We start from the raw sequence: 18,419 nt of genomic DNA on the forward strand, positions 1-18,419 counted from the left end.
ACTCCTGTGTACTTGAAATTGGTTTCTTGTTTGGGTAATAGAAGTTGATACATGGTGGCATCATCAGGCAATACATATTTGCGCATGCGGATTTTTAGCATGTGAAAGTTTCACAAAGGTGAACTTTCACACCAAGGTGAACAATTTTTTTTTTTTGGGTCGAAACCAAGGTGAACAAGTTCGCTGGCAGCTAAAACGGAGAAAGGAACTTCTGCATTTGGGTGGATTTTCATCGGCACTGGCTGTACACGTTTCATGAAAATCCAGAAAATGCACTGCGTTACACTCAGGTTATTTGGACTTCTCCAATGACAGTTGACTAATCCTAGCTGTTAAGCAATGTTGCTTCAATCCAACACAGAGACTGGTAAAGGACTGACGAAAGAATTAAAGGACTTGGGGAGTGCTGAAACAGAAAAAGGAACATTGTGAAACATCGGTTGGTGCTGGATTAATCGGTGCTCGAGGAGCTTCGTCGTCACCTCACTCTGAAGTAGGAAGCCCCTTCTCTGTCCAGGCAGAGTACCCACCTGCGACGTTTGCAACCCGGCCATAACCCTGCATAAATCATTACCACACGGTACATTTAGCATTCGAGAAGCGAATTGGTCTTTATGGGATATGTCTTATGGGTGAAGTGTACTGTCAGGTCTGATTTGTGCTATTAACTTCTTTATGTTTGGATCGAGATTCGGGCTTCATGTCGATAGAATGTCTAGCTAAATTCTGTTGCTTATACTGAACTTCTCTAAGCACAGTACTAGTCCCCTGGAATAAAATTAGAACCACCATCTCACTGAAACGCCAGTAGAACATCCCGCTGTCTAATCCCTAACATTTTCGTGTAGATTGTATGGTATTCCAAATTAAGATACTTCACTTAGGAAATGGATTTCTCCATTTCGTTGTGAAGGAAATGCGTTGCACGGCCTTAAGCTCGAATGCGCAAGGAATCTTTAGAAGCTCTACTCACAGCAGATTGAAGATCGATCACAGCCATGAGAGACCGCCTTCCACTCTGACAACCCTGATGTAGCAACAAGAAATGGCAAACCCTCCAATAGAAGGAAATTCAAACCTGCGAAAAAGCTTGCAGAAAGAACATACCACAACAAAGGCGTCATCTTTGGCAAAGTGCGAGGATACTTCATCCAAGAATCGTGGGTTCTTCGACATTTCTGTAACGTCAAGCAGATACGATGATGTTCCGCAACACAGGTCCTATTTCGATTCACTGCTCTGCTCTACCTTAATTACAGAGCAGCAAGCGACTCGTTAAAGAGGACGACTTTTCCAGGTTTCCTCAATAATTCAAGTGCACGTCAAACATTCATGAAGCTGCTAGTAAATGGGAACCAGACTTACCCATTCAGTGAGTTTGGCACTGGACATTCCCAAAATGGGTACTATCGCATCGGGTGAATTTAATACTAGACGCATGTTGGCATTCCATCCTTCCTTCTTCTTTCAGGGCCTATCCGAAAGAGAATACAATACTTCTTGGTCGTGTGGTCCTTTCTTATTTTTTTCTATAGTTTTTGGTTGCAAAGTAAGCGAATTTGAAGTGCTATTTCTTTTAACTTTTCCAGACACTTGAGAGTTACGGAATGGATTCTACGTATCCATATGCCAGAATGCAGAAATTGAAAGATCCGCGCCAGCGACCCATGTTGTGCCAGTCGAAGAACCTCTAGATGTATTGGAGCATTCATCAACACTGTATGGTCATTAACAAAAGGAATAAGAAGATGAAGAAATGTACCTGCACCGGTTCTGAACATGTAAGGGATGTTCAATGCTCCTGATGGATGTCCAGCCTTAAATTCATCACATGTCCTGAAGCAAATAAATGACCAATAAACAGCTTTGGACATGGTTAACCGATGCTAGCCCAACGAAAGAAATGTGCATCTTATGTCAGCGGGTCAAGCCGTTCGAGTTCACTCATGCTCGAACTCGCTAGAAGAGAGCATGGTATTGTATCTACGTTGAATCCTACAACACGCTCTGTACTCCTAAACAAACGATCCTGAAACATTGTATAAGAAAATTCACGAAGAAATTTGTCGAGCAACATCACTATACCGGACATCCAAGTATCGATGTCCCTTACTAAGGAGCTCCTGCGCAATGTTGACCATCACCGATTGCGACTCCCCTGCTGCAGATTCAGCATTTCTCGGGATATCAGCCAACCACCTAAAAAAAGAGCATTAAAAGGTTTGCACCAACCAAAAAATAAAATAAAAAGAGGAAAACAATCGAAAGGCTCGGAGAGATAGAGAAGACCTGAAGCCCAGGTAATGAGGGGGAAGAAGAGGGAGCACCGAACGAGCGAGGCGAGAAGCCGGAACGGCAGTGGAAGCCACAGCCATAGCCAAAGCCATGAACGAACACGACGGCAACGCTCCGGGTCCTTTTGCTTACTGATCCTCACGTTCCTAGAGTCTCTATCTCGCTGCCAACAGATTCGCAAACCTTCTCACGTGTTAACGGAAGAAAGCCAATCAGGATTTGGCATCGTCCCTAGCATCACCCTAAATTAGTCACGCCACCATTTTGTTAGAAGCTCGATTGCGAAATTAACTTCAGCGCAGAATGGATATGGTAAGAATGGATAGAGCCAGTGTCAATATGCTATTAGCCCATTTCGATACTAAAACTTTCTCAGATCTTCATTTCCTTACCTGTCGTTTACTAATTACCATAATGAGGGCTTGGGCTGGGCCCATCTTTGGCACCCAGAAGGCTAATTTTTCTTTTTAATTAGGCATAATTTGATAAAGTATCTCAATGGATAGAATTGAACCGATTTTATCAACTTAGATTCCTCGTATGTGCTCTTCTTGCTGCCAAGGAATCTAACCTTATTATTCTCGAAAGGCATAATGTCCTGAAATGAACCACAAAACAGAACGACCCACTCTGTCTTATGATGGGTAGTGGCTTGACTGGTTTGGCCAACTAGATTCTGTTCAGAAGTGGGCTTTTCAAAAAACCACTCTGATGACCCTTATCTCTTGTTAACAAGGATTCGTTTCCCTAGCATTCAAATCTTTTTCCCAACATAGAGAAGGAACTAATACTTGCCAATCCTTCTCCTTCACCAATCATCACATTCGCATCCTAACGTAAGGACTTTACCAGACGGACAGAAGTTGTTATGCAGAACTCAAGTTTGACCCGACTTGAATGTGATTTGCTCTGATACAACAAACACGGCTCGAGTAGCACTCCTGCCATGCAAGCAAGAACATTTAAAAAAAAAGTTCAAGAATCGAAGAAACAGATCACCCGCAGATAGTCATGTAAGGTGTGAAACCATTGATACAGTTTCTATGAGTACCTGAGCCGATACATTTAACATCCGCAGTTCAGTTACAGAAGGGCTACACAAAAAGCAAGCAAGACCAGATTCCTTGGGACTTCGCCGCTTTTTCTTACTTGTTCAAAATCTCTTGTAACTCTCGACACTTGATACTCATGAACCGGGAATATTTCTTGGCCATCTTCAGGTCAAACTCTAGTGGTCAGCTCTCTCCGCATCAAAGCTTTGCCTCAGCTTCAACCTTTCTCTGTACTCCTGCAACTCCCTCTTGTATCTTTCTTTGTCTTTCTGCCCAATTTTCTGGTACACCTGCAAATAGAAACCATACATATATGAACTTGCATTTGAATGGGAGCCACAAAAACCTCTCTTATTATTCTTTATTCTGTTTTCTTCATAGGCTACCGAGTTCTATGCAAACTCTTTCATTATATTATCTACATAGAGACCCGTGAGGTCAAACCAAAAGAACTTAATTCTCTCGAGGTTGACTTGACTTTACCATTCGCTCTTCAGGGCCGAGTTTGGTCCAAGACTCGCCTATCATTTTTGTGAACTCCCTTTCCCTGTTTGGGTAGAGCGATTTCAGCTTATAATGCTTCTCAGCAAAGAAGAAGTTATAGCCACTCCTGTTGGGCTTCGGGTAGCTTGGATCTCCTCGTCTCCTGCTCCGTCGTCTACGGACATGGCGAGTCTTGCGGGCGTATGGCACCAGGGCATTTGAATGCGTTGTCAGGTTAGCTGGACCATGATGATCTGGGTGATACAGTACTCCTTTAAGAATCTCAGAGCCCAACTTCACCGAGACCAAGTAGCCACAATCGAATTTGCCATCAATCATCCCGACAGCTTCAAAGCATGATTTTCCTGTGTAAAAATGCAGCAGAGCTAATGACAGTCAGCAATAGAATGAGCTAATAAGTCGTATTAGAGGCTATGACGAACAGTGTTTGTACAAGTAACTGCACCAGACCAAGTAAATATATTTTCCAGTTGTGTTTGTAGCGTGTAAACCGGTTCAAACGAATAAGTTTGTATGAAAGCCAACTTCTCCATGTTAATGCAGATAACCCTCTAGCCACACATAGTCAGCCTTTTTCATGTCTAGATAGTCCCCTCTTCACATATTCAGATGAACCCATTTAGATGCATTTTCAGAGGCAAATCAGCTGCTATTGGACTTGCCTAGAGTGGTTTTGACCAAAAAGTTAAGAACTTACCTTGTGTTATTGTGCCTGGAAGACTAAAAGTACCAACTGCACAGATACAAGTCAATTTCTTCTATCATGAAATTGTTGGCCATACATTTTAAGAGCAAAATAGATAGAAAAACTAGCTTCAAGACTTCGGCAACATAAGGTAAAGAGATTCTAGACAGAAGTGAGGTGTTTAAGAATCGCCATTCAAGATTTTAACTACCAATTTAACAAACTATCAACTAATTTAAATGAACATAAATTTCACTAAGGACAGTCAATCCATGGTACTCCGATGGCCAGAATTACACAACTGCACATCTTTAAGATCAAATCTAGCCGATCATGAGACTGTAGCAATACATGTTAAGAGAAAACAAAATAGACACCATTCAATGATGTCCCATTGTCCACCGTAGAGATAATACAACCAATATTTAATGGCCTATATGGCGCACTGCTTACTGTGATGCTGGTTTGCACGAGTTTTTCGCCTTTTCCAACTCACTTTGTCAAAATATTTTAATAACGCATACGAATACAGAGAAAGCAACAGACCTCCAACCACAGGATCAGGACAATTAGATTTTGCTGCAGAGGAACATTCCCTGATTGCTAATTTATGCTTGCCCGAAGACCCAGGAGAAGAAAACACGTCTGCAACGGGAGAAATCTTTACTTATTTAACTAACTCATACTACTAAAGAGGACAAAACAGAGCATCGGTGTCTCTACTCATGAAAGAACTCTCAAGAAAACAGAAGCAGTGGGTCTAAACACAAAAGGACCACATAAGCCAGAGGAAGAATTAGCGAAAGACCTGGAGGAGAACTAAGGGGACCATGCTGCTTAAAGAAGTAAACTTGCTCATAATGGTAGAGGAAACTGAAGTAGTGCTTTTTCAGGACAAAGGAAGCACTTGTTGTTGTTGGAGAAAACCTGAACACGTTGCTGACTTCCCTCCATTTCTTTTCTGCCACAACCTACAGAAACCAAATAAATATACCCAAAAAATACAAATAAATGACTTCGTGAAAAATCAAAATGTGGGTCCATAAAGAAACCAGACTGAGAACACATCAAAGGAGAAACGAAAAAACAAAACAAACAAGAGCCAGAACCTTTTCATAACCGCCTTTCCCAGTAACCTCCACATACAGAACGTGCAAGTCAAGGTCCTTCCCTCCAATCACAGGAACCCTTGAAAACGTTTGACAGCCCCACAAAGGAAAAGGAGAGAGAGAAACTTGATTAAATTGAAGAGCGACAACAAGAAAAATGTGATAAAGGTATCAACTTTAAAGAACAGAAATGAGAAAGCCTCACATGAACTTGGTACCCATCATGAAATGGAAGCGCCTGAGTGCGTCCCAGAAGAGAACATGGTCCTTAACGACGTCGTCGTGAGAGGCAAGAGCTGCCGGATAAAGCTTGCCGTTCCAGCTCTTGCATCGGCCGTCCGCCGACATGGGCCTCGTCGGAGACTGAAGGAGGAGGAGTAGGAGGAGGAGAAGCAAAGGGGCCTGAGATGAGAAAGAAGAAGAGTTTTTTTCTTTTTAGGAAGGGCGGGGTGGGGTTGTGAGGGGGTGGCGTGGGTCGTTTTTCTTTTGATAATGGAGAAATGATGGTGAAGAGATGGTCTGATCAGGAGGTTAAGCATGAAAGGGATTGTAATTAAGGAGGTGAAGACCCAAAGAAGAGTGCATTAAGTCTTGGTGGAGGGCAACGGTTATGCATGTTTTGGCATTTTCTTTCTTGCAGAGTTTGCCTATTTTTGCTCTTTAAAGGGAAAAAGCACTTTTCCATAAATACTGACCTGTCCGACCAATAAATAAATAAATACTAACCTGCATTATTTTTTTTTTACTTACTTATGAAAAATGTTTGACTTGAATTCGAGCTGTCTATAAATGATAAGTGAAGTTATATAGATTTTTATTGAAGTTTAATCTAGAATTAACAAGTTGAGATTATATAAAATCGAGAATTGCGGTAGCGATTTAGCACATTCATTCGCGAGAAAAAAAAAAGAACGTTGTTCGTAAGATTTTAAAGAGTAACGTAGGCATATTGGTACTAATTCATAAAATTTTATTTAAAGAGTAAGATGACAAATTATAGAGAGACGCTTTAAATAACAGATTATAATCAGTACTTTATTTTAATTTGTTGTGAGTTGTGGATCGATTTTATTTGACACGTGCGGTGATTTGTGAATCGATTTTAGTGACTGGAAAAAAAAAAAACATGTATGACCCTATGTGTTTAATTATCCTAATGCCTACTGAATTGAAATTCACCTAAAGAGCAATTTCATGAAATTAAATAGGTCAATTACATCAGTGACAAATAACAGGAAATAAACAGAGGACGTCATTTTAATCCACATTAATATCATTTATGAGAAAAATCAAACCCAAACCAAACCAAAAAACTTAAAAAAAAAAAAAAACTCTTTTTTCCGAGTGGCCCCAGCGACCGTGCAAAGGGAACTAATGGCCATATTTACTTTTCCCAACTACACGGTTAATAATTACAGTCTACTATTTACCATTTACTGTACCAATCTCTCTCTCGTCTCCCTTTCTCTCTGGAGTCTCGAACGACGTTGACATGCAGTGACGCTCTGTTTTGAACTGGGGAGTGACTGAGCCCGGATCTTTGACGTACGCCTGTCGAAAGATATCTGACCGACGAGGCGTGCATGCAAGTGACAAAGCGTGGGGGGCGGAATAGATCCCAGCCGTTGGTTTGGTTCTGCTGGGGGGGAAGACGTTGGACGATGATGATCTCCCTTGGTGGGACCCGGTTTGACCTCGACCTTTGTGGGTTCCCCCCGCCTTCTATCCACGATGAAGGGGAAAATAATGTCTCCACCTCCCATACACGAGCTTCACCGAGTGGCTCCTAATTTCCCAGTTGGGGCTTTCCTCTGTGTATAATCTTATGACGTGGATATGCCACGTAGATCTCGTGCTGTCGAAATTATTTTCGCGGGAAAAAAAAAGAAAAGAAAAATCATGACGTGGAAATGTTGAATAAAGATCTTGTAAGATATTAGACGAAGTGGGCAAATATGCAGTATTTGTCTACTCGAATAAAGCATGGATTCTGTTAATGCTTCGAGTGTGATTTACTCCAAATTTAATTGGCCAAGTTATGGGTCTTTATGTTGACTGCTCTTTTTTTTTTTTTTTTTTTGTATAAGCATCTATCTATATTTAAAAGCTTATTTTTTTTAGTTCATGTATAGTGGCTATTTATAACAAGTCCTTAATACTTTTAATTTTTCTAATCGAGTCGTTCTATTTACACAAATTGTTTGACCAAACTCCTTCGACACCAAATCCAACCAATTTCGGTGGGCATGGCCATCAGAGATGATTGAGCATGAAGCGTATTAAATTTTCACTTGTTGAACGGCCACGAAATCGGTTAGCAAGTGCTAGTCGAATAGGTACAACATCTCCTATACATTCAATGTCCACGGTGGGTATCCATGTAGGCCCGTATTTGATCCATGTCACACTATCGCATCTTCAACAGTCAGGTTAGTTGAATTTTGGCCGAATTTGGTTATGGAGGAACTTAATTATAGACAATATGCAAAGGATGCGACTAGAAAAGTTAATGACAATACATAATTAAACTTATAATTTTTTAATTGATGACACTCATGTATAAGTTGTGTTTTTGAAATGCCCGATACAAATTGACAAAAATTGGCGTGGAACTGAGTTGATATAATTTTTATCCGGAAGGTGGCTGAAAGTTGTCCCAAAGTCTTGCAAGAAATTAATTCGGAAGTGATTATAAGTGACGCAAATTTAAACAGAAAACAAGGATGATATGCAGCCATAGAAAAAACATAAAAAATTGGAAGTAGTAGGTTAGAAAACTCCACGGTGGGACCAACTGTATTACTTTATAGACGTGACACCTTTAACGAATTCCCTAATTGACGATCAAATCAACATATACATAAAAAGTGGAAAAAAAATATATACATCATGCGATACCTTACAAAATCAAATTCGAGACCTCCAGTTAAAGAAGGCCGGTTCGACGGAACCGCCGGTTCCGGTTCCAAAGCACAATTGATTTTTTTATCAAACCTACTTCCTTTTTCTTTTTTTTTTAAAACCGGGTTGGAACCGTGGGCCTGGTCAACGGGCCGGTTCCGGGCCCACTGGTCCATTTGGCATCCTCTACCTCCAGTCAATGTCCTCCCCATTCGTGCAAACGGGGGGAGAAAGTGACATCGATTGCCGATCAAATTCACGGTCGTCGACATTAAGGCCTCCAAATCCGATGACGCCTTTAAGCCCCGCACGTTTTGCGCAAAATATCAAGGCAAAAAAAAGGATTTCGTGGACGTAGATAATGCAATCCCGTAGAGGTCACGAAACTAGAAGAATTATAGCCCACACATAATCGAACCAACTCGTCAGCTCTATCACCGATATTACCGAACGGTAGGGCTTCGACGGCCCAGCTTACCACAAACTTTCGACTATGAATTGTAGGGCTTTACCCCGTTAGGGGAGCCCTTCCAGAAATTCTCGAGGGCCAAGGCTTAACCCAGGCCCAAGAGGGGGTTTGGAAATAGTTTTCAACCAGCAATAGACGCGCCTCGGTTAGTACCTCACTAGCTGCGTCATTGCCCCAAGCGCAAAGATACTCTGGTCCATTCCACCCAAGCCCCTTTCATACGGGAAGCTCACTTCCCAGTATTTCTCTCACGTCGATGTGGGACAAAGTCTGACCATCATTTTCGCACTTCACACCTTGACGGGTGCGAAACCACCATAGATCAAGAAGCTCGCAAGATGGGTGTTTCTAGGTTTTCGAACAAAATTATTTTCCTTTTCCGTCGAACGACTTGTTTCCGCGAAGGATTACGCTCGGTGCGAGCTTCAGTGAGGCTAATCTCGTAGGTCTGTCGTGCTCTCTCTTCACAGCACTTGCACAGGCGTGCTCCTCTGGTGGGTTCTTAAAGCGAGCAGACTCCACTGCGAGAAAAAGTTTGAACATTCCGTGCCTTGAGCGAGAGGCGGCGGATCACGGATGGACTGCTCATGTTGTTCTAGCGGGAATCAACTGTCATAAGCCTACTTAATTGGGTTCTCGACGTTCATTGAATTTAAGAACCACTACGTTTAAAGATCAAACACACCCCTAAAGAAACTTCAGCTCTGCAACTTTTCCTTGCTTTTGATGATTATAGCTGCAGCAGCAAAGTTCCAAGAACCGACCACGCCTTGAAGAACATACAGTAAGTTACCTGCTTCGCGAAGTAATCTTTACGAGTTTCAAGGTTAGCTCGCTGGTAAACTGAACAACAACCAACGGCGGCAGCAGCAGCAACAAATTAGTTGCTTTGCAATGGATGGAGCTAAGGATGGATTTCGGTTGCGTTCTAGTTGACACTTTATCTTCGAGAAACATTCTCATCTGTTGCTCACATTAAGGAAACTAGAAAAAGCTGAATCGTAATTTCAATATGTATGTCAAGATAAAAAGGACCTTACCAATGGAAACAACCCATTTATTACTTCCATCCGAGTGTAGTTTGGCAAAGTCCAGAGTCACTTTTATAAGAGGGAGATGCTTTCATCTCAAGTCTTACGTGGCACAAACAAACATCCCTGAACAACACAGCAGGTAATCAAGCGCAGTATGTCGCCATTATTTACAATTCTTTTTTTTTTTTTTCAATTTAGCTAATTTTGTACACAAGTCAAGATGCAGCTGTGCTAACGGAGCAAAATGTGCAAGCAGCAAATTGGCAGAAGTTGAAGAGATGTCCATTGTTCATATCAGAGACAGTTTAAGAGGAAACACTCCATGCTGCCTGCGAAAGAAACAAGGAAATGAACCATGAGAAGAAATGGTATCACAATAAAGGCAAGTTGAAATAAAAAGAAACAAGAAACCAGGATCAAAGACAGAATGATGATCATCAAAGTACTCAATGCATTGACAAATACAACATCCCCTTCTCTTTGACTAAACAGGAGGTTAGAAGAATTGGAGAATAGATGGAAAAGAAATTCCTTTGTGGTTGTGATAAGTGAAACTACTGCAAGTACGAGCAAATCCAATAAATGAACTTTAATTTAGACAAGGCCTCTAGACCCAGGATTAGCACAAGAACTACAGCTGGATCACTGACGCATTCTTATTACATGCTTCGGTTGGAAACTGAAAAGTCTTAAGTTGAAGAATTAAATTCAACAATCAGCAGTATTTCCCACGAAATGGATTTGGCAGCCAGTACCAATTTCACACGCATCTAACGATTATTAAGTCGCTCCAGCTTAAAGGCTAAACTGTTATAAGGTCTCAAAATATCCAGCGATGGAACTGTTCCGGTAAGAGGAAGAGACACGCGCACACATATGTCAAAGGACAAAAACAGCACGCATCACACTGAAGCCACAACAAATTGGGAGAAAATCTATTTGCTGAAAACAAAGCCACTGTATGTAGTCCTCTTCCTAGACTTTCACAGTAGGGCTATTTTAATTTAGTAAATTAATTGTAAAGAAAAATAAATTTAAATATCCATTCAATCACTATAAGCTCTGTAAACAAGTCTCCTCATTATCAGCTTCCAGAGATTTCGACCAAGAAAAAAGCCTCACGGGAATCTTAAATTGCAATCTAACTAAATCTATATGAAGAAGAAAAACAATTTCCTGTTTCAATATCCAACTGGCACCTGGCTGCATTGAATACATACAGAAACTATATTCTTTTTTCAATAAGGTTCTGGACTTCAAAGACAAACACAAAACACTATACATCCCAACTATTCCTCATCTTCTTTTAAGATATCAATGTTTGAGATAACTACTCGGATGCTGTTATCAACAGCATTTTCTTACAACTAATTAATTATCGCTTGAATCGGAAGGGTAGCTGAGGCAACTGCATGAGTTATTCTCAACCCTCATAATGAACTGATATACCAATCAGTCGTTGTTGTTTGTTGGGGGGCGGGGTTTGAGAGGGCTCTTGTAAGTAGCCACTGTTCCACAAGACAATTGGTTTGCGCTACTCTAATAGGTAATCAGACTGAAAGCAGAGGAACAACATATCTATCAAAGGTGAAAATCCATGTTCTGGTATGCCAGCTTGAGCATTTCGAAACATCCTAGGAATAGAAAGGAGATATCTAGTGCAATATAAAGAGGTGAGAACAAGACAAATCAAATGGGGATTACCATATCACTCCTTCTGAAAATCTTCCCCGTCGCCAAGTTCACTGTAATGACCACCCAAACACAGTCCTCTTATTAGAACCGCTTAGCCTACTCAAAACTATTTTGGGGAAAAAATATGTTCGTGAACAAGCACCAGATCAAAGAAAGGTATGCTGCACATATTTTCCCAGTTAACCATTAAAAGATTCGCAAACGAGTGAAATGAAACCAAGGTGGCAACACTTACATAACAATCATGGAGTCTAGCAAGGATTTGGTGAGAGCCAAATGGGTGGAGTCGACCGCAAGGAAAAATTGGGAGAATAACAAGGTAATTTCTCAATGCTTGCGTCCCCTAACCTATAGATTCCCATATCCTGCTCTTCCAAGAATCCATCATAGTTGGAATCCGAGTAATCGTCGGTGTAATATATAGAATTCCCCATGCATCCAGGGAAGTCCGACGCTAGTAATGCGAAAGAAGAGTTTTGCCCGATAAAAATCATATAATCACCCAGGTCTGTCACCCACTCCCACCTGGGTTCATCCCCCAGCTTAAAAACATCAAATAGCGTAGTCCTATACACTGTTTGATCGAGCTCGGGCCAAAAATTGGAGTCCAAATGCCTCGTAACTAACATGAGATCATCTCCTACACCCACCAAATACTGTATGTCCCCACCGAAATGCCTCCGCGTCTCGATGTACGAAACCCTAGGGGAATCGCCATTAACATCGCAAACCGCAATTAGACCAAACGTATTCACAGCATAGAACAATCCGTCCCCATAAATAACATCCTCGCAGTAAGAATTCGCTTCTTCTATAAACCTCCAACGTTCATCACCATTTCTACAGTAAGCCAAGCTGTTACTGTGATGGAGTATCGCCACAGCAACGAATTGACTGTCCTTCGCCGGACTTGAAGACAGGACCACCTTTTTGACGAAACAGTCACGCATGTCCTTCAGATTACGCGTCGAGAGCCGATGATCGCCGTCGCGGAGCAAGTACTCGCGGCCTACGTCGGGGAAATTGAAGCCGACGACGTCGGGGAACGTGTACAACGGAGGAAGGTCCATTTTGGCTCCGGTCAGGGGGTTCACGAGGACGACGCTCGGTGACTCGTCGAGGATCGCGAGCCAGCCGTGGGAGGAGCCGCAGCGACGCTTGCGGAGGTACATTTCCGTGATTCTTAGCACGTGGACCTTGTCGTCGAGGAGGTTGTAGAAGTAGCCGGAGCAAGAGCGGTTGCGACTTTGAGGCTTGAACCGGGGGAGGAGGAGCCACGGGAGCTGAGGAGGGAGGTGGTTGGGGGTTTTCGCGGTGGAGGACCGCCACGTCCGGCAGACGGTACGAAATCGGATGTAGTCGGCGTACAAGGGGAGTTTTGTGGAGATCGATTCGAGGAGATCGGACGGTAGTTGGCTCCAATCAACGGCCATTGGTCCTTTTTCTCGCCGGTGGATTTTTGGCAGAGAGACGCGATGGAAGAGACGGGTGAGAGTCGTGAGACCGTCACGAGGAGAGACAAAGAGTGCCAAATCAATCGAGGACGATTAAAAAAAAGAAAATCGAGGCCGATACGTCAATGTCGTGTCATGCATGATCGGGTCCGTTGTCTGGTGCCGCCATGAACCACGTGGACGGTCGGATGGCTCCGACCCGTACGGCGGGACGAAGACAGACGCCAACGATGATAATGAGGAAACGAACCAGAGGTCCGGGAACGCCCAAGGCGGGAATTGCCTCATGTCCTTGCGAAATTGCAATGGCGCAACCGCAGTGCATTTCCACGTAGAGATGGAGGTGCTCATCAACCCAACAGTAGTAGACGAGCAAAATTTCAAAGGACAAAAATAAAACGCCGTTGCCGGGGATCGAACCCGGGTCACCCGCGTGACAGGCGGGAATACTTACCACTATACTACAACGACATTCTTGGTAGGACGTGCCTGTAATTATCTTTAAATTCTAAAGTTAAACTAAATCTAACCCAAAGATAAAAAATCGTTGTGTCCATTGTTAAGTAATATATGTTATAGTCCGACCAAAAAAAACGTAATATATTTTATTGAGCTTTTATAGAATTTATTTATTGACGTAAAGAAATAGTAACAGGTAACAACTTGCCTCTCCCGGCATATCCTTATACTATGTAATAATCACGGATACTTATTTGGGATAATACCATAAAAATCACAAATTGGTACCCATGGACATTAAACGTAAATTATTTTTTATGTCACAAAAATTCATAAAATTGGTATATATTTGACAAATCTACCTAAGCTCCATTTGTTTCGCAACAAATGAGCGATTTAAACAAAATTTTTAGAAATTGATGCTTATATCACTTATATAAATGAATGAATGGAAAATATTATGATCGTCTACACAAATATTTAGACACAAAGTATTATTTATAGTGACAGTATTTTTCATTGGTTAATTATTTCAAGCGATGTATATGATCATTTATAAGAAAATATTTTGTGGATCACTCATTTTTCACTAGATAAGCGAATGGTGAATTTGTTTACGGGAAAACTTCATAATTAGGGAAAATGCTTTCCAATAAATCTTTTTTCAAGAAAATGATAAGTTTTCATTTGTTTGGTGATATTTGACCAAAAACATTTTATGTTGTTTGTATCTCATGAATTTTTCTTTTTACTTCTTTTTTCTTCTTGCTCCATCCGTCGTCGGGTTCGAGCCTAGCCGTTACCTCTTACTCATTGATTGTGATTGATCAAGCTTGTTATTGACCTCTGTCCAACGAGGAAGAGAAGATCTCGAAAAGAGTCATAAACCCTAGGCCATCTTGGGGCGAGCATTCAGATCACTGGCCCCGCATCTCTTCATAACATCTATCATAAAAAATGCCAAATCCAAGGGATACTCATTCTTCATTGAGCGCCCCTGTACCGGTGGTTAACTCCGGTACGAGATGCAGATACTTTTATGCATACGAATTATTGAATTTATTTATGGCTCCGTTTATTTCGTAAAAAATAAGCCTTTACTCATTCACATTGTTCGAAATAATTAGCCAATGAAAAATATTTTCATTACGGACGATAATTTATAATTAAATATTTTCATATGAAAATATTTTTTCGCGTATTAATTTTCATGAGTAGCACAAGCTATTACTCTTAGAATATATATTTTAAACCATTAAAATTACTTTTCTAGGGATTTATCATTGCATTCGTAAGGGATAATGACATAAATGGTCTCTAAACTTTAATCAAATATGCAAAGTGATCCATGAACTTTTAATTTAACCAATATAATCATTAAACTCTAGCCAAACATGCAATGCGGTCCCTGAATTTTTAACTTGATCAATATAATCTATAAACTTTTGAAATATGTTTAACCTAGTACCCGAATTATAAAAAGATATTCAATATAGTCATTCATTTAAGGGAAAATTTCAAAAAAGGACCCAAAGTGGATTCACTTTCTCAAATAAGGATCCAAAGTGGACCATGTCTCAAATAAGGACCCGAAGTGGCTAACTAAGTCTCAAAGAAGGACCTCAACTTGCCGGCCGGCCAAATATTCACCGGTGGACATTTTTCGAGCGATTAAATTAGGGGCAATTTTGTCCGAAATTTATAATTGGACAAAACAAAGACGAAAATTCCCAAACCGAATTAAGATTAGGTTATTTCTTTGGATGTTTACGTTTTTTTCTTCCTCTCCCCTGTTGCTCCTCAACCAAATTGTCGCCCAGTCTTCGACGCTCCTCGCTCAATCCTCCTCGCTCATTGTCTACTCCCCGCCCGTCGCTCCTCACCCATTCCTCGCTCCTCGCCCATCGCCCCTTGCTTGCTCCTCACTCCACGTTCAACCGATATCGGTTTTGTTCAAATTGGTGCGGGTCAATCCTTCCTTCGTCCAAAAGAAAGTGATCGTGGCTCGTTGAAGCAATGTCGACAAGGGGTGGGAATGTGGTGGAACATCACATAGATGGCGGTGACGACAATGATGGTAGGAGCAATAGCTTTGTTTTAAACCGATGTGTTTGCTTGTTTTGCTGAATTTCTGAGTAAATGTCCCCTTTTCTTTGAATTAATGCATATGAGTTGCGTCTACTATGCATTGTTTAATTGAATATGCTGTTCTGATGGTACTATATTGCTGGTGGTCATCCCCATTTGCAATTTTCTAATGCTTTCCTCTTGTTTTTTTTTTTCTTTTTTGGTGTATATATCATTGTTAATGGGTAGAACTTGTGGCATGTCATGAAATCTGAATGCTGGTTTTTGAGCTATAGTATATTCACTGTACCAACGATAAAATCACTCGCCATAGCAACAAAAAGCGTTGGTTTTTATGATGCTCTTGCGCTGAAGGGAATTGACCATACCAAGAATACGATCTGTCACCATAGCAGTAGCACTTTTGTGCCCACACGAAACTGGATGTATATTACCAAACAACTAGCATAGCAAATATTTTAACTTCATAATGCACACTTTTTTTTGTAGCAAACGGTATTTAATAAAAGCGTGGTATGTAGTCACTAGTGCGACTAGTTTTCTTTCCTTAATCATAGTGTGGTACGGATATACTGCAATTTCTTACTATTTTTGTTTTTTTTTTCCTAGTGTGTGTTTTGATTCGAAATATATTGATGTTATTCTTTCTTTCACTTTGCACCAGTTGAGGGATGTGAAGAAGCGAACTATTCCAAATATAATGGTAGATGTGATGAGGTTGTTGAGGGTACCGAAAAAGATGGGTTTCTTGTTATTGATCTTGATGAGATATACATAGGAAATATAAGGTGTCTTGACGGTAATGATTTAATGGAGAGGATATGGTGGTTGGAGACATCGGTTTATATGCATATGTGTTATGTGATAATTTAGATTTTTTAGATATGAATGTCGAAAGTGAGTATACGCATCCCGAGTTCAATACCGAGGTTGATATGGAAAATCCTGTCTTCAAGTTAGGAATGTACTTTAGTAATGCAAAGGAGTTTAGAGAGGCTGTTAGGAACCATGCCATAAAAAATGGGAGAAAGGTGAGATTTGTTAAGAATACACCTAATAAGTTGAAGGCAGTGTGCTCGGAGGGATGTGATTGGCTCATATATGCTTCCAAAGTGCAAATGGAGCATACTTTACAAGTCAAAACCTTCAACCCCATACATACATGTAATAGAGCTTTACATGTTCCTCAAATAAGCACTAAATGGCTAGCAAATAAGTACTGTGATAGGTTACGAAACAATCCTACATGGCCGGGTGCTTCAATGAAAAAAACAATGGAGTCCGAGAATGTTTTGAAGTTGTCAAAGGCAATGGTTTATAGAGCGAGGGAAACAACAATGAGCATGATCACGGGGAATGAGGAGGAGCAATTTCGGATGCTTAGGAGCTATTGCCAAGCACTTCTTGACGCCAACCTGGGATCCACATGTATAATCAAGACCGAGCAGTGTCATGACCAATTCAAGTTTAGGGGAGTCTACATTTGTTTAGATGCATTAAGGAGGGGCTTTGTAGATGGATGTAGGCGCTTTGTGGGGTTTGATGGTTTCCATTTGCATCATCCTATAAATGTATACTTCTTGTAGCGGTGGGCATAGATGGCAACAATCGGATGTATCCTTTTGCATGGGCGGTTGTCGAACAAGAAACATACAAGACATGGCACTGGTTTATTAGCTTGATTGCGGAAGACTTGGGGACTACGGACCACGAAAATTCAAAGTACTGGACATTCATGTGTGACAAACAGAAGGGATTGGTGCAAGCACTAGCAAATCTAATGCCCGAAGCGTAACATAGATTTTGCTTAAGGCATCTTTATGAAAATTTCAAACTCCATCACAAAGGAGTAGAACTTAAAAAGCTTCTTTGGAAGGCTACCATGGCAACTAGGGTATGTGATTTTGACACGGCAATGCTACAGTTGAAGGCCGTTGATGAAAAAGCTTATGATTGGTTATCGCAGAGGCCTCCAGTGCAATGGAGCAAGTCCTACTTTAGGACAAACTCAAAATGTGACATTTCCTTGAACAAGCGGTGTGAAAGTTTCAACAAAAGCATCCTTGATGCTAGGGACAAGCCTATCATCACAATGCTTGAAATTATAAGAGTGCAACTCATGGAAAGGATTCATAAGTAAAGGGATGGAATGACTAGGTACACTGGTGTGATTTGCCCTAGTATTAAAAAAATATTAGATCTTCAAAAACGGTTTTCAGCATCATGGATTCCTAGCTGGAATGGGGAGGATGAATTTGAATTGAGTGGACCCCATGGAGACAAGAGAGTTGTTAATATTCGACATAAAACTTATAGCTATAGAAGATGGGACATTAGTGGAATTCCTTGTTGTCATGCGGTAGCGGCTCTTATATACATGAAGCAAGAGCTCGAAAAATGGGTTCACACAAGTTTCGAGAAGGAAACATTCTTGCGAACTTATAGTTATGTTGTGCATGTTGTAGATTCTAAGGATACATGGCCTGTTAGGGAGCCATTACTCCCACCCGATGTGGCCAAGCAAATTGGCGTAAAGAAGAAACAAAGAACGAAGTCAATGAATGAAACAACCGATAAAAATTTGAATAGAAGAAAGAAAAAAGTTGTGGAAGAGCCTGTGGGAACAAAGTTGAAGAGATAGAATACCACGATCACTTGTGGAAAATGCGGAGGG

At 41.1% G+C, this 18,419-nt stretch overlaps 3 protein-coding genes and 2 non-coding genes across 9 annotated transcripts; all 5 read right to left on the minus strand.

The window, feature by feature from the left end:
- Positions 1–195: 195 nt before the first annotated feature.
- LOC115737293 (thiosulfate sulfurtransferase 16, chloroplastic-like) lies at positions 196–2,733 on the minus strand. Its single transcript, XM_030669729.2, has 6 exons — positions 2,290–2,733; positions 2,086–2,199; positions 1,763–1,836; positions 1,108–1,178; positions 974–1,027; positions 196–558 (listed from the first exon to the last, which is right to left on the minus strand). Exons 1-6 carry the CDS (start codon positions 2,385–2,387, stop codon positions 484–486), a joined length of 486 nt encoding a protein of 161 aa, XP_030525589.1. The 5' UTR covers positions 2,388–2,733; the 3' UTR covers positions 196–483.
- Positions 2,734–3,301: 568 nt separating this feature from the next.
- On the minus strand, positions 3,302–6,076 carry LOC115735976 (high mobility group B protein 9). Of its 2 annotated transcripts, none has more exons than XM_030668587.2 (6): positions 5,851–6,076; positions 5,646–5,724; positions 5,345–5,507; positions 5,083–5,181; positions 3,831–4,195; positions 3,302–3,637 (listed from the first exon to the last, which is right to left on the minus strand). In XM_030668587.2, exons 1-6 carry the CDS (start codon positions 5,991–5,993, stop codon positions 3,524–3,526), a joined length of 963 nt encoding a protein of 320 aa, XP_030524447.1. In that variant the 5' UTR covers positions 5,994–6,076; the 3' UTR covers positions 3,302–3,523. The 2 variants fall into 2 exon arrangements, with proteins under 2 accessions (XP_030524447.1, XP_030523679.1); XM_030667819.2 differs by having other exon boundaries at positions 5,083–5,184.
- A 2,974-nt stretch (positions 6,077–9,050) lies between these two features.
- On the minus strand, positions 9,051–9,203 carry LOC115740216. Its single transcript, XR_004015346.1, has one exon. It is a non-coding gene; the product is annotated as a U4 spliceosomal RNA (small nuclear RNA).
- Positions 9,204–10,051: 848 nt separating this feature from the next.
- Positions 10,052–13,303, minus strand: LOC115735176 (F-box protein SKIP23-like). Of its 4 annotated transcripts, none has more exons than XR_007197581.1 (3): positions 11,980–13,303; positions 11,754–11,794; positions 10,052–10,374 (listed from the first exon to the last, which is right to left on the minus strand). XR_007197581.1 is itself a non-coding variant. In XM_048274891.1 (2 exons), exon 1 carries the CDS (start codon positions 13,175–13,177, stop codon positions 11,996–11,998), a length of 1,182 nt encoding a protein of 393 aa, XP_048130848.1. In that variant the 5' UTR covers positions 13,178–13,303; the 3' UTR covers positions 10,052–10,374; positions 11,980–11,995. The 4 variants fall into 4 exon arrangements, 2 of the variants coding, with proteins under 2 accessions (XP_048130848.1, XP_030522543.1); XR_007197580.1 differs by having other exon boundaries at positions 10,052–10,378; XM_048274891.1 differs by lacking the exon at positions 11,754–11,794.
- A 294-nt stretch (positions 13,304–13,597) lies between these two features.
- TRNAD-GUC lies at positions 13,598–13,669 on the minus strand. The gene has a single exon. It is a non-coding gene; the product is annotated as a tRNA-Asp (tRNA).
- Between the last annotated feature and the right edge of the window lie 4,750 nt (positions 13,670–18,419).

This window comes from Rhodamnia argentea, chromosome 2 (genome assembly GCF_020921035.1).
Source record: "Rhodamnia argentea isolate NSW1041297 chromosome 2, ASM2092103v1, whole genome shotgun sequence".
Taxonomy (NCBI): domain Eukaryota; kingdom Viridiplantae; phylum Streptophyta; class Magnoliopsida; order Myrtales; family Myrtaceae; genus Rhodamnia; species Rhodamnia argentea.